At 47.3% G+C, this 16,646-nt stretch overlaps 1 protein-coding gene across 1 annotated transcript in view; it reads left to right on the forward strand.

Moving 5' to 3' along the window:
- Positions 1-4,533: 4,533 nt before the first annotated feature.
- The window catches only part of TBC1D22A (TBC1 domain family member 22A), a 731,641-nt gene continuing 719,528 nt past the window's right edge, over positions 4,534-16,646 (forward strand). The window contains exon 1 of the mRNA XM_088455938.1: positions 4,534-4,764. Coding sequence (XP_088312064.1) covers positions 4,703-4,764 — 62 coding nt within the window. The 5' untranslated portion in view covers positions 4,534-4,702. The remainder of the gene's footprint in view (positions 4,765-16,646) is intronic.

The following is a 16,646-nucleotide window of genomic DNA, read 5'->3' on the forward strand; positions in this document are numbered from 1 at the left end:
ACATATATTGCTTCAGACAGGGATCCACAATTACCACTTTCCCTGAATAAAGATTTTTCTATAGAGCGCATCCAAGAAAACCATCCCCCACAGCGGCAATTCGACATCCGCCACACACAGAGGAGGGTCGCTCACCACCTGACCCCCAGCCGCTCACCATCAGTGAGCTACCGCACCATCAGGTCATGGTGCAGTGCGGACACCGCACCCACCTTCGCATCCAACCTCGTTGACAAGCATTCTACAACACCTGGGTCCCAGCCATCGAACCAGTGGACACAGTCAAGAAAAAGAGGAAGGGTACGTACCCACATCTATTCCCCGACCGCAACGTGCACCACACAAACAACCTACCGGTAGGTATACCTAAGAGCTCGAGATACTGCATCCAGTAACCACTGTGCAGTACGCCGCCGGCACAAACTTTCTACCACAGATTCATACCTGCCGAGTCACCTTACTGTCTCAGATGGCTCCTTAAGTCAGTAGACCAAAGGTCCAGCAGGGATAACGTGCTGGTCCAGAATCGCACGGCAAGGAGCCCCCTGAAAGGGTCCACCTACCTTCCCACCGGAGCTCAGCCTATCACACCTCTCCCACCATATCCCGTTCTCTCTTCTCTTCCCCCCTCCACCCCCCCCCTCCCCTGGACCTTATCAGAGCAGTATTGTGCCTCTCAATAAACGATTTGGCCCCAGCTTTTTGTTGTCTGTCATCCTTCATGTTACTAAATACCACACTATAAACCACCATCTCCCCACACAAAGACCACCCCCAACTCACCACACCCCATCACCCAGCCAACCCATCATCCACAAGAAGAGCGCACCCGACTAATAATTATAGAGAGAATTAGTTTCCTGATTATGCCACACCTTCAAGTATCACACATCAAGTATGTAGGTAGGTCAGGCAAGCATAAGCAAATTCAAATTCCGTGTCAGTACATCCACATATACTTAATTTTGCATTCTTCTCTGATCAACAGTCATTTAAACGCAGCACCATTCAACATAGCAATACATTATATAACCTGAAAGAGCAGGCATGGTTTACATAATTTCACAGGATAAACATGTAAAAACCATTCAGCTACAAGAGGGTTAACGTTTTTGCTGATATACTATAGTTTTCTCTAATCTTTAATTGTTCCATGTAACACCTTTACTAACAGAGTAAAACATGATACTCGCAATACTGTATTTGAAAGTTCAATCCTGTTTGTAGCATAGAGAAGGTTACTGCAATCCAGGGTGGTAACTAGGGTAGTGTGACCTTTGCCATGGCACAGGACACTGCAGGGCAGGGGGCACTGGGCCTGATTCAGACCCACTCGCGAGCACCGAGTGCTCGCAAGCGAGTCAATGGTGGCCCAGTGGGCATGCGCACAACGGAGTCAGCTCCACCCGGATAGCGACGGGCAAACCGTCGCTCCGGGTCTCGTACCAAAGGGGGCGTGCTGTCGATGTTGAGTGACAGCACGCCCCCTTTGGGGCCGGCCCCACTGACATCACAAGTGATGTCAGTGGGAGTGCATTCGGCTCTGTTTGAGCCGAAAGCCCTATAGGGCTTGCGGCAACGAGACCCTACCACAAGGGTCTTGTCGCAAGCCCGATGGTCGCGATGGTCTTGACCATCGCGACCATCTTCCTGGCCGCTCGCTAAAGCTGTGGGTGGTCACCCACAGCTATACGAGCGGCCAGAAGGCCACTCTAAAAATCGAGAAGGATGGCCCTGATTCAGAGTGAGCACTCTGTCAGGGCGTCCGGCTCTGAATCAGGGCCACTGTTCGGGTCTGTCAATTTTCTGTTTATTATCATTCTCACTAGTAACTTCCTCTTCTTTTATCCCCAGCATCTCCAGGCCTCCCCTATCTCTTCCCTGGCCCTTCCACATGAGGCCATGGCCTTTTTCGGGTGCGTGTCTTATGTCCCTATTTGAAAAATTGGGGGGCGGGGGTGCCAATGCTTTCTGGCACAGGGCACCAAAAAGTGTAGTTACGGCTCTGCTGCAATCATTGTCACATAAACATATTAATTAAGCATCAGTTGGATAACGTTAATCCTCTGGTCACTGCCAACAGGGCGGCTCCTGACACCTTCTGTCAGTGCGGCCACACAGGGACGCCGGGTCGGGCTGAAGAAAAACCCCGTCCTACACCCACCTGCTGCAGGTATTATTTTATGGTATGGGGGAGGACGCAGGGAAGGAGCGGGTGGAGGGAAAGCACGGGATGGCGCTGGGTGCATACCCACCTAGCGCCGGCCCTGACTGACAGCACGTTACATATATCAGGTTGCAAACAGGAATGCTATTGTACATCAATGAATATATTGTATCACTGTCAGCACATAAATTTAACAAACCACAGTGCAGCATTTAAAAGAAAATAGTCACCTATGCTCTCAAGGCATCTGATCATATATCAGCATGCCGACAGTGCCGTAACTAGGGTAGTGCGACCTGTGCCATGGCACCGCAGGGCAGGGGGCGCTGTTTGGGCCTGTCAGTTTTCCTGTTTATTATCATTCTCACTTGAAGCTTCCTCTTCTTTTATCCCCAGCATCTCCTGGCCTCCCCTATCTCTTCCCTGGCTCTTACCCATGAGGTCATGGCCCTTTTTCAGGTGCAGTATCTTATGTCCCTATTTACAAAATGGTGGGGGGGGTGATAATGCTCTCTCTGAAAAGTCTAGTTACGGCTCTGCATGCCGATATCATAGCAACAAAGTAGCGCATGCCAGCGAGTGCTCCGATGCAAGAGGGTCGAAGAGCTCTCAGTTCTTATGTTAAATAGTACCAGTGCTCGTTTAGTGGGTGTAGTATCGGAAAATGTGCATAACACCGTCTGTTGAGAGGCTTGCGGTGTCTGCAGGGCTGGTTCCCATGCCGGTGGGTCCTGGATAAGGTAACTGAAAAGACAATGGTTTCGCCTGGACGGCTTGTTCACTTCCTCACTGTATGAATCTTGTTTATTCTTACTCAAAGGGACCACCACCGACTGTAAATTGACGCAGGTTATCTGTAATGCTTGAAGTTGGTTTTCTGTAATAAATATTTCTGTACCGAATATTGACTTACCTGCATAGCCTAAGGCTCTCTATAATTAGTCCTTCTAGTGCGGATTCAATTTCTTGTTGTTTGTTCACATATGAATTACACAGTTTCTGTGTGTAGGCATGACATGGCTATATTATATCTACACTATGAAGAGAAGAGTGATTGGGCACCTTAGCGCAAGCGAAATGCATACCATTGCACACGAGTTCCAAATGCCCACTAATATGGCGGTTTCGACAGGAACACTTCGTAGGGGGCCCCATGCACTTGCATCTCTAGAGAAACTACATATGTTTTTATCAGTATGTCAATGCCACCAGTATACGTTTAAGATGCCGGCGGTCACTATGCCGACCGCCGGCATCTAGACTACAGAATCCCGGCGTGGGTTAACTAATCTACGCCGGGAGACCGGCGCCCGGTATCCTGATCGAAGGGATGCCGGGTGCCGAGCGCGGACATTCGCGGGGGGGGGGGAGGGTTAGGCACCCCCCGGGAGGTTAGGGTTAGGCACCCCCCCGGGGGACTTAGGTTTAGGCAGCAGGGAAAGGGGGGGTTAGGTTTAGGCACTTAGAGGGGGGATTACGGTTAGGCACGGGGGGGTAGGTTAGGGTTAGGCACCCTAAAGGAGGGTTAGGGGGTACAGTTATGTTAGTTCATACTTACCTTTCAGACGATCAGAATTTCCTTCCACATCAGGCTGGCGTCACTGCCCCCCCCCGCGGGGATTTCTAGTTTATACTGGGGCGAGGTCGGGAGGGTTGGTGGAATTCCCGGGAGGCTGGAAGCGGCACCCGATATTCTGTAGGCTCCCGGCCTGACTTGTCGACAGTTTGTCAAGAAGGTTGTCTGCAGTAATCAGTGACCCGTGGTGGACCTACAAGTACTGACATCAATATAATCTTGTTCATCTATTTGCTATCAGTGTCCAACCACTTTTGTGTACATAGTGTGCAGTATATCTATATTTATAATATATTTTGCCTGATGGATTTATAAATGCTACAACATATTTCATCGAACACAGCAGTAAAATTCCAAATGAGCTTTATACTAATGTTTATTATTTTAATATTTTTATATTGACAAGTTACTGTTAAAAAGGTATGGTATCGATCAATTAGTAGAAAAATAAATATACTGTATGTTTAATAGTTAAGCCAAATACGTTGTGTGTATAAGTGTAATACATATATTACATAAAAAATGCTTTACTTTGCAAAATGTCCCTAATAGGACTTAAAAAAAAAAAAAACACCTGTAGAAGGGACGTTTCCAATACGATGCAAAATAACCAACAACATGGCGACGCATGCCGTTCGAGGAGACATGTTTTAAAAGCATACATTTTACTACAACATAATATGACGTGAGACGGAGGTAGTGTAGGTTGCGATACGTCAGAATTTCAATACAGGGACCTTTAAGCGCTGGCAAAAGTTTGTTGACTTCCGCAATGCTAAGCATTGTCACTTCTGATTGGACAGCATTCATCAGTATGTCAAGCCGTCCAATGGCGGTGCTGTTTCTTGCTGGGCCAAACATGGCGGCTCCCAGTCACAGTGGATAGGATTTTCAGTAGAATAAATCAATCGGTAGCGATTCTTCCCGTAATCACGGAAATTCGGTAATGTGGATCGAGGATGTCTAGCGACACCGGCAGAAAACAGTTCTGGAAGAGGAATGTCTCTAAAGTACCGGGAAGGTGCGTAACCCATGGTGATGGCTGGGGACAGGGCAGCGCTGCCCTAGAGAGAAATGGTCAGATGTTACTATCCTCTTTACATAGTCCTTCAGTGATTAGTAATAATAAGCAGGCGTGACTGGAATGAAATCGCGGTACACCTTCAGTGGATACACAGCACTGTGATGGCTGGTGTCAGTATTATGTAACGTGTCGTTTCCTCCCCTCACTTCTTGTTACTATATACTATACGTATACTGTCCATCTCCTCGTATATCCCTAATGAATGTCAGTGCCCATTTTGGGTCTATTTATAATAAACAGGTAGTGCAAACGTGGCCCTCAAGGCTCCCCAACAGTTCAGGTTTTAAAGATATCGATGGTTGAGCACAGGTGGCTTAATTAGTACCTAAGTCAATTTGATTTAACCCCCTGTGCTCAAGCATGGATATCTCCAAAACCTGTATTGTCAGGGGAGCCTAGAGGACCGCGTTTGGGAACCTCTGAGGTAATGTATTTTTCTTCTCAGACCACATCTTGTGGTGTTAATTTTTTTTGAGACGTGTATTATATAATCTGTGTTCGTAACACAATCCAATAACAATCTCACCACTAACAGAATGTTTCAGCTTTAAATAGCTGTAGTGTAGCCTTGTGTATTTGAAAACATTTGCAAATGTTTTGGTATAACTGCCAGGTTAACTGTAAACACATTTTGCACTCATTTGTGCTGGTTTATTAAATGTTTTTTATTTACTATTTCTGTATGATTCTGTTACCCTAGTTGTGTTGTATACAGTAAGTAACGTGTTTTGTGAAATAACTATATCTAGCAAAGGAAAGCCAATTATGTAGCCCCTTAAATCTCACACATATATGCTATGTTAAATTTTCAGACCGTAAAACATCAATTACAACTACTTTGTTATCTTTTCACATTCAATATAGTTTTGACCCACATGCACCTCATTATGTGACATCACGTAGGGGGATGGCTGTGCTGAATAAAATGGCTTAATTAGAGTGAAATGTAATATGGAGGTAGTTGGAACATTAACATATAGCTGGTAACATCTGTTAAAATGCTAATAACCTAATTTGCAAGCACAGTCTCAGCCCAAACAACAAGCTCATTGGCCAGTTTGGACACAAATGTGGGTAGCCAAGTTAGAGAAGTTCCAATCATTTGAACCACATGCAATGCAACCAGATCACTTTCGTATCACATGGGCATCTGGTAGTGAGTTTAGTAGCTGACAGCAGTCCTCTCCACACCAGATTTATGGAGATACTTGCTGACAAGTCACAATATTGTTTTCATTATTATCAGCAGCATGGCTCTTGGGACAGCACACAGCATGAACATCATGAGTGATTTCTATAGCTGCATACACACACAACAATTTTGTTACCAACGATTTTCTGAACAATTTTTTGAAAGATTTTCTGTTAGATTATCTGTCAGATTATATCTGTCAGATTTTTTAAAGTGTAATAAACAGTTCTCTTTAACTACAAACTATTTTTGCATATTCTCTTAAGGAAAATCGTTGAGTTGGTCAGTCTGACTGAACTACAAACGTGAATGCGCATGAACGATAATTGTTCATCGTTTTAACTTAGAAAGTGACCGATAAATGATATCGTTAATGATAATCGTTCAAAAAATCGTTGTGTGTGTATTAGGGATGTGCTGGCTCGGATAGGTTCGAGTTTGCACGTTGAGTTCGGATTTTTCCCTCCAAAAACACGGAACTCAGAAAGAGGCTAAACGTCATCTTACATGGACGAACATCATCATTCCAACTCAACGTGCAAACTCGAACCTATCCGAGCCAGCACAAAACTCTGCACTTAGACTTGTCATTGTGAGGTCACGTGTTGCCTTATTTCTTGAGATCCTGAAGCCTCAATGGCAGTCAGCCGCACCCAGGGGGGCCGAGAGGGGGGGGAGCGGGTACACATTACCCTTGGCCTGGGCTTGCTGGAGGGGCCCAGGTCCGGCACCGCTTCGCCCCACTCTTACATCACACAACAGCCCAGCACATGCTGCTGTGTGCTGGGCTGCCCTGGAGGCTGCTAAGAAACAGGCCACAGCACTCTCCTACAGTATGCCTGTGGGGGGAACGATCAAGCTGATCGTGCCCCCCACTGGTTATGCGCCGGGCTGAGGGGGCGCACTGCTCGGAATCGGTATGAAATACCGCAGGCAGCGCCTGGCCGACAGATGAGCAGAGCCCGGCAGCGGAAGCCCAACAGCGCTGGAAATCCCGATCGTCCCTAAGGTAAGTAATAACTAACCTAACCCCCTAACCCTAAGCCTCCTTAGGGGTGCCTAACCGTAACCCTAATCCCCCCCTCCCTTCCCCACTGCCTAAACTTAAGTCCCCCGGGGGGGTGCCTAACCCCTAACCCTAAGTCCCCCCCGGGTGCCCTAAACCTAACCCTCCACCCCCCACGGCTGTCCACTCGGGCGCCCAGCATCCCTTCGATCGGGATGCTGGGCGCCGGTCTCCCGATGTCGGGGATTTGGCAGTCGGGAAGCCGGCTGCCGGTATTAAGGCAGCCGGTTTCCCGATTGTATACCCACTGGTCCTCCCACCCCCCCCACCCCCCCATGCCAGCGTGCCGCTGCAAAACTTTTTTTTATCTACGGGGCGTGGAAATGCCTCCCGCGATTAGGCCATGCCCCTTTTTTACCGGTGCCTGGTGCGGCTCTTGACGGGCCTGGCCGCACCTATATACTTACTTTTCGAATTTTGGTTGATTTAGGGAAAGCACTGCAAACTGTATTTGTGGCTGCAATTCTGAAGTGGCTGACTGTCCATGCACAGTACAGCGATTTCATGTGATAAAGGGAAGTAGTGAATGAACCATGTGTGCAAGGTAATTGCACATTTACCACAGGGGTTATAAAGGGTTTGCTTCAAGCCAGTGAGGGGCAACCTGACACAGTTCAGGGGCCACATTGGGTGGCTCTCTAGTCTTCAAAAGACTTGTACATAGGGCCGGAATAATGCTTGTGGGGGCCCCTACCAATAAAATTAAGTGATATACTGATGGTTATTAAAATTATAATGTTTAAATACTCCCCTCTCCCCACGCCCACCACCCCCACCCCCACCCCACCACTCGCTGCCTCCTGCCCGCGCTGTCCATGTCACAGCGTCAGTTGTTGCAGCTCTGACTCTGCACCCTCCCCGAGCCAGTCCCTTGCTGGCGATGTAGCAATGTCACGGCAGTGACTCCACTATTACATTTACAGATTTACACACTGCAAAATCAAGACAAAGATGAATCCTGCACCAGTATCTTTATCATAATGAATATCTTCAATGGTCCATATCTCAAAATAGCTCAGATCTGTGGTAAATATCCCTACCGTATAGTTAAATAGCTGATATGAGGTGTTACCCACTACTTGATTTTTACATACATCACAAAAACACAAAGAAAATGGTTAGTTGTTTCGAGGGTGCACTGGCGACCACAATAATATAATTTAAAAGTAATACACTTTATTGGTATGTATTAATCTTATCCATTGTGAAAAATAAAAAACAAAAAAAACGTGAATAAAGGAATGAAAAATCGTAGAGTATTAAAATATATGTTCAACAAAACAACCGTTGGTCTGTGTTGTTCCGTTTCCGTATATCACTTATCACAGCTATTTGCTTAGTGGTGTTCACACACTGTTATGTTTGTTTCATATGTTATAGCCAGAGAGTTTAATGGAATGTAATTCCCTCACACAGGGAAAGATAGGTGTTGTGTAGTCTTGGCTCTTTTTAAAGATTACCAGTCAATGCTACCAAAGATTCTCTAATCACATACAGTGCATCTGAAAAGTATTCACAGCGCTTCACTTTTTCCACATTTTGTTATGTTACAGCCTTATTCCAAAATGGAATAAATTCATTTTGTCCTCAAAATTCTACACACAATACCCCACAATGACAACCTGTAAAACATATTTTTGAGATTTTTGCAAATGTAATAAAAAAAAACAAAACTAAGAAAGCACATGTACATAAGTATTCACAGCCTTTGCCATAAAGCTCAAAATTGAGCTCAGGTGCATCCTGTTTCCACTGATCATCCTTGAGATGTTCCTACAGCTTAATTTGAGTCTACCTGTGCTGAATTCAGTTGTTTGGACATGATTTTGAAAAGCATACACCTGTCTATATAAGGTCCCACACTTGAAAGTGCATGTCAGAGCACAATCCAAGAAATTGTAGACCTCCGAGACAGGATTGTCTCGACGCACAAATCTGGGGAAGGGCACAGAAATATATCTGCTGCTTTGAAGGTCCCAATGAGCACAGTGGCCTCCATCATCTGTAAATGGAAGAAGTTCGGAGCCACAAGGACTCTTCCTAGAGTTGGCAGGCCGTCTAAACTGAGTGATCGTGGGAGAAGGGCTCTAGTCAGGGAGGTGACCAAGAACCCGATGGACACTCTGTCAGAGCTACAGCCTTCCTCTGTGCAGAGCAGAGAACCTTCCTGGAGGACAACCATCTCTGCAGCTGTCACGTCCAGGGTTTCTCGGCATAGTGGTCGACGGGTAATAGCGGTGAGGTCACTGTGGTGGGGGCGTCTGGCGCTGGTGTTTGGCGAGGGGCATTGGCTGTGCATGGTTCTGTGCGGGCATGTTGTCACTCTGGGCTGTTGAGTCCTGGTGGTGCTTCCGTTCCGCATGGGTGCCGCCATCTTGCCTCCCGCCATGTGAATCAGCCATCCAATCCTGGTGTGTCACGTGCTCTCTCTGGCCAGTCACGGTATGGCACTCGGTATTTAGGGAGGTCCAGAGCCTCTCTTCATTGCCAGTGCAACGTGTTTCTCAGCATAGCTGAGAGAGAGTTCCCTGTGCTCACCACCTGTTTTCCTGTGATACGCTACCTGCTTGTCTGCTCCAACCCCGCTGGACTACCCTGCATCCTCCAGTACCTTCCCCTTGCCTGAGTACCTGAGTCTGCTGTTCACCCTGCACCTTGCCTCCGCTGACACCCTGCTGGATAAACCTTCCTCAGCCTGCATTCTTCATTTCAGCCACCACACCTGATTTCTCCACCCTGTCATCAACTGGACATCTCCCTATTAACCAGTCACTACCTGGACTTTTCCCATTACTTCACCACCGCTCCCAAGTGCACTTAGTGCTACATCTGGACTTCAGTTTTTGTCATATTCATGTCTGTCAAACCACTCATTAAAAGTTCCACCTTTTCATTTAAACCTGCTTCAGTGTCTGCTCTTATCACCACCCCGGGCCCACAACAAAACCAGAACCTCACAGCAGCAATCCACAAATCAGGCCTGTATGGTAGAGTGGCCAGACGGAAGCCACTCCTTCGAAAAAAAGCACATGACAGCCCGCCTGGAGCTTGCCAAAATGCACCTGAAGGACTCTCAGACCATGAGAAACAAAATTCTCTGGTCTGTGGAGACAAAGATTGAACTCTTTGGCGTCAATGCCAGGCGTTATGTTTGGAGGAATCCAGGCGCCGCTCATCACCAGGCCAATACCATCCCTACAGTGAAGCATGGTGGTGGCAGCATCATGCTGTGGGATTGCTTTACAGCTGCAGGAACTGGGAGATTAGTCAGGATAGAGAGAAAGATGAATGCAGCAATGTACAGAGACATCCTGGATGAAAACCTGCTCCAGAGCGCTCTTGACATCATACTGGGGCGACTATTCATCTTTCAGCAGGACAACGACCCTAAGCACACAGCCAAGATATCAAAGGAGTGGCTTCAGGACAACTCTGTGAATGTCCTTGAGTGGCCCAGCCAGAGCCCAGACTTGAATCCGATTTGAACATCTCTGGAGAGATCTGAAAATGGCTGTGCACCAACGCTTCCCATCCAACCTGATGGAGCTTGAGAGGTGCTGCAAAGAGGAATGGGCAAAACTGCCCAAAGATAGGTGTGCCAAGCTTGTGGCATCCTATTCAAAAAGACTCTAGGCTGTAATTGCTGCCAAAAGTGCATCAACAAAGTATTGAGCAAAGGCTGTGAATACTTCAGTATGTGTGATTTCTTAGGTTTTTTTAAAATTAAATTTACAAAAAAATCTAAAAAAAACTTTTTACAGGTTGTCATTATGGGGTATTGTGTTTGAGGACAAAAATGAATTTATTCCATTTTGGAATAAGGCTGTAACATAACAAAATGTGGAAAAAGTGAAGCGCTGTGAGTACTTTCCAGATGCACTGTAATTAGTACACATTCTCAAATCATCAGTAATGGGCTAATCATTATCAGAGCCGTAACTAGACATTTTGGTGCACTGTGCGGGAAAGAGCATCAGCCCCCATGTCATATTTTAATATCACTGATATATCTCTATAGCCTCAGTTCATCCCATGTCTCTGAAGCAGTAGGGGCGTAAGTTCATCCCAGTTGGCCGGAGGCAAGATAGGCCCTCATTCAGAGCCGTTCGCTATTTGCGTTCGTTCATTCAAAAACAAGGGGTGGCTATTCAAATGATCCGTTCGCACATTGCAGTCTGTTCACACCTCTAAGTCTGAACGAGCGAGCAAAACATACGCTCGTTTATTTGTTACAAACGCCCCCTGGCCGCTCGCACTATACGTCATGTCCGCTATTTATTAGATTAATCGAGTACATCGAACAGGATATGAACTGCTCGCTATTCTTGTGGTTGGTTTTTTCAACCGCTATTTTGCGAGCAGTTCTGAGTTAAAAAAAAAACAAGTGACGTGGTCAATGACGCTGCTATATTAATTATGCACACCCATAAAACGCCCGTTTTGACCTTTAAGCACGCCTGCGTTCTGATCTCCACTCCCCGTTTTCAAGCACCTTCCCCTGTTACCACCCACATACGCCTCATTCTGTCACTCAAAATAGCAGGCACTCGCTATATTGCCTAGAAACGATTTTCGCCCGCACTGACTGGTTCGCGCATGCGTACTAAAAACCGTACGAATGCGCAGATGTGTGAACATCGCTCGGAATGAGCGTACTGCCGCTAGCGAGTGGCTCTGAATGAGGGCCATAGTTTGGTGCTTCCCCCCCCCCAAAAAAAATATAAAGGAAAAAAAACAAAACAAATATGGTGTATCCACGTAATCCTCTTCAATAGATTATGTAAGAAGAAGTGTATGATAACTTACATATCAGTTATAATTGTATATGAGCGTATGTGCCTGATTTGGTGTTACCAAGCCCTGGGGTCCTGCATACCAAGCCCGAGAGATAGTTCTCCTAACGTAAGTGCATGGGTACAAACATATATATGAAGTATTCACAATTTGTACATGTGACATCTGGCACACAGCAGGACACTGACGTGCGCTTCGCTGTGGCTTTTATAAGGTTAGCCTTGGCAGCACCGGATCAGGCACAGATGCTCATATACAGTTACGCCTGATATGTACATTTGGTTCCACAGCTCCAGGTACACTGTGTGACAATGGCCGGTGGGTCAGAGATAGACTCAGCGAGTTTCAGCCGACTCTGCAGCAGCACGTGCTGGTGAGCCGCCATTTGTTGTGATGCAGAATCAGCGGTGTCAGCAGGTGGCTCTCTGTACCAGCGGTTCCTGGGATCAGAGATCAGATAGGTTTCTCAGGTACCAACATACTGTACCATCGCTTGCTGCAGCGTAGGCTGAGGGTTATCAGACAGAAGCCATCCTATCTTCTATTGCAGGTGTTAGCAGGGCTCCCAAGACAGAGCTGATCAACGCTGCAGCAGCAGGTGCTTCACTGCAGTGGAAGATCAGTGGTCACACCCGTTTTCCCCTGGGAACTACACAACTGCTGCTGTACATGCTATAGATGGAAGACCCCCTTCAGGGCTTGGCGCCCGGAGGCAGGCGCCTCCATTGTCTCTGGGAGTTACGCCTCTGTGAAGCAGTCTCATCCCTGCTCCCCATATCCCCTATAGTCTCAGCCCTCTCCCTTGAATTTATAGTCTTACCCCCTGTCTCTCTAAAGTGTCATCTCCCTTGTGTGTCTCTATAGCAGTGATCGGGGAACGGGTAAATTACCCCAAATTTAATTCCTGGGGGTAATAGACGGACAGCCGGGCATGCATATGAATCATTCTATAATATAGAATGATTCATATGCATGCCCGGCTGTGCCGCATGGAGGCTCTAAGCCGGACGCCCGCTGAGATGTTATTACCAGCGGGTGCCCGGCACCTTCCCTGCAGCGCTGCGTTAGCTGGAGTTCTTTTCTGAACTCCAGCTTCTGGCTCTCTCTATGTGCACTATGGGAGAGACGTCAAGACGTCTCTCCCATAGTTCCGAGGAGCAGCCGGGCGGACAGGACGGCGGCGGATGCAGGAGCGGGGATTAAGGTAAGTGTTTTTTTTTTTTTTTTTTGTAAAAGCGGCACTACAGGGGAATTATATGGGGGCACTACTACAGGGGCATAACTATGGGGGCACTACTACAAGGGCATAACTATGGGCTCACTACTACAGGGGTGTTATATGGGGTCACTGTTATAGGGGCATTATATGGGGGCTCTGTTACAGGGGCATTATATGGGGGCACTACTACAGGGGCATAACTATGGGGGCACTACTATATGATTTCCTTTTTTCAAATCAAGGGGGTAATGTCGGCGTATCTAAATATATTTTGGGTTAACTGGTAAAAAAGTTCCCTGACCCCTGCTCTATAGTGTCAGCCATCCACCCTGTGTGTCTCTGTAATGTCATCTCTCCCCCTGTCTCTCTATAGTGTCAGCTGTCCATAGTCTAAGCCCCCCCGTGTGTCTCTGTACTGTCTGCTCATTCTCTGCGTCTCTCCATAACTTCATCCCTTCCCTCCCTGTGTCTCTTTCTCACTTACCTTGATCTTCTCTTTACTCCTCCTCATGGAGGCTGCAGGTTCCTCACTGCAAGTCTCTCTTCTTCAGAGCGCTAACTGTATTAGTGTTCCCTCTAGCTCCGGCGGCAGGCGGGGCGCCGGAGCTAGAGAGGGCATGCCCGTGTGCGCGCCGAAGTCGCGCGGTCATCGGAAAAGGGGGCATGTCTATAAGACGCGTCCCCTTTTCGTCAATCTTGGGGGTGTGCCCGGCACTTACGGACACGCCGGGCAGCCCCCAAGCCCTGCAGACAGGGAGAATAGATGCCGGGCGCATGCGCCCGGCGTCTATTCTCCGGCGGTGACCGGGTCACCGCATGTTTCTGCACCCGCGGGACGCTGCGTCCCGCGGGTGAGAACGGCTCCCGCAGGCTGTTAGGGCAGGGCGCTTTTTGCCCTCCTCCTGGAGGGCAGGGTGCTTTTTGCCCTCCAGAAGGAGGGCAGGGCGCAGCGCCCCGCTAAAACAGCCTAGCGGGAACGCTACTGTATGACGTCACGCGTGCAGTGTAGTGTAAAAAAAAAAACCAACAAAACGTTATTGGACCGGCCTGCTCCATGTTTACTGCAGCAGTGCAGCACAGGGGAGCCCGGCCATAATCACTGCACACACAGCTCCTGGCCTGTCATGGGAAGAGGGGATGGAGCAGCCAGAGCTGGGACGGGTTCTACCGTCCCTATTACATACTGGTCGGGAGGCGGAGCAGCCATGAGAGTGACAGGCAGGGCTGTGCAGTAAAGTAACCGGCCAGGGTGCACCGCTACTAATACATAAATTTTGGTGGGTGGCTGGTTCCGCCCTTGGGGCATGTTGCGCTCTGTGTGGTGGCACCAACCGCACCACCCTAGTTATGGCCCTGGCCATAACAGTACTGCTGTAATTCTATATATAGCCTTTCTCTGCTAACACAGTATTACCGTGTTTCCCTGATAATAAGACACTGTCTTATTTTTTTTTTTTTGGTCAAAAAAACACCATAGGGCTTATTTTCGGGGTAGGTCTTATTTTAATTAACATTGACAGCAGTGCCCCTTATGCAGGCCCCCTTGTAGAAGTGCCGCTTATGCAGGCCCCCCCCTGTAGCAGTGTCCCTTATGCAGCCTCCCTTGTACGGTAGCAGTGCCGCTTATGCAGGCCCCCCTGTAGCAGTGTCCCTTATGCAGCCTCCCTTATTGCAGTGCAAGCCCCCCTGTAATTGATCTCCCACCCACCAGTACAGTACGGTACTTACCTGACTCGCCGCCGTCCGGGATGTCCCTCTCACTTGTGCGTTGACTGGATCTAACATGATCCAGCAGGCGCGGCCACGCAGGATCCTCAGGGCGTGGGTGACGTCATGACGTGACCCGCGCACTGCATGACTGGGTTCGCTGGCCTCTGAAGCGTTCCCAACTCAAAATGGGGATTTTGTTAGGTCTTATTTTCGGGGTATGGCTTATTTTGGACCGGGTTTTAAAAGTAAGGGTAGGGATTATTTTCAGGGTAGGTCTTATTATCGGGGAAACACGGTATATTCAAACTAATAACAGTTGTACTTTGTGTCACTTTTATCTCCTGATTTGGATACATTTAATCAGTTCCCCTTTGGTAACTGCATAAATGGACACTATAGTCTTAGTGATTGTCATTTGTATAATATTCTTTATTAACCAGACTGATTTTTTACTGTGCTATTTAAAATGTATTTATGTCCTACTAATGAGGCTTCACATCATATCCCACACAGGTACAACTCTGTATGGATTAATTTTTATTTTTATAATCTATTCACATTAATCGCCAATAAGGTAAGGGCTGCTTCTGCGGTTTCAATTTGCTGCTGCTGTTCGATCCTAGCGTATTGTTGTAATCAGTGCTTATATGACAGTCTGCTCTTTCTGTGGATCCCTGGCCACTTGTGGCACTACTAATCCCCCGTAAGCCTTTTATATAACCACCAATAATATCTACTAGCGGCTTCTGCACTGCAAGCCGAGTGAGCACAGGCGGAACTTGTATGCTCCTATATTACCCTGTCCTCTGCCTAGGCTGTCAGGGCCTCCTCACCGCTTTGTTAGGTGGTGGTTAAAAAGTTACCAGGAATACAGTGTGACACATGTTTCAATCTCACAAGGCCATGACAAAGCCTGAATGGTGAAACGGCCGTAGGCTCTCTGCAGCCATTGTCTATGTTGTAAATATATTGACACACACTGTTATTGTTAATGCTGTTAAAGTGCTATGGTAAGTACATAACATGAAACATAACAAACCTAACTACAGAAAACAAAGCTGAAAAAGTAAACTTTTCAGATTTTAAGGGCATTTCAAGAATCGAATTTCCCTGGGGACGATTCAATTCAGAGCGCTGTTGATTTTGCTTGATTGAGCTTCCGGAGCTACCCAGTCCAGCGCGCTGATAGGGTGACTAAATAATTTCCTCTCGCACCCTCTTGAGGGTACGAGGAGAAATCCGACTAAAGTGCCGGCTGCGAGGCTGTTTTCTGGCTTAGTGGGGGCGCTAACAGTCTCGCGGCCGGCACTTTAGTCGAAAATGCCAGTTCTCGCGACTAAACACCCTGCTTTAGTCGCGAGAATCGGCATTCTCCAACTTAAGTGATTATAGTCGGACTAGAACTGAATAGCTCTGGGACCAAATCCCGGCGCTGGTAGTATCTGAATCAATTGAATCGCCACCCCTTGTGACCAGGAAAAAAAAAAGAGTGTAAACACTGTACTGTACCTTTTAACATTGTCATATATCCCTGCAAACAGGAAAACAAAACTGACAGTTACAACACTGGTGTGGGGGCCCCTAAAACACTGCCCCAGTCGACCTGTTATTAATCCCACCCTGCCGGGTACATTACCTTTTTTATTTTAATTAACTTAAAACAACATATTTAATCAAATAGGCACATGCCTGTAATAACGTGTCATCAGGTTTATTAAACAAGTATTACTAGAGTTACCACCACTGACTTAAATGAAGAATTAGCAGTGAAGGGGTTAAAGCTATGCTGGTGATGCAAGGAGCAGTGTTAGGAGGTTGCCATGGAGACAGTGCATGAG

The sequence above is a fragment of the Taudactylus pleione genome, unplaced genomic scaffold (genome assembly GCF_031769625.1).
Source record: "Taudactylus pleione unplaced genomic scaffold, aTauple2 ptg000041l, whole genome shotgun sequence".
NCBI classification, from domain to species: domain Eukaryota; kingdom Metazoa; phylum Chordata; class Amphibia; order Anura; family Myobatrachidae; genus Taudactylus; species Taudactylus pleione.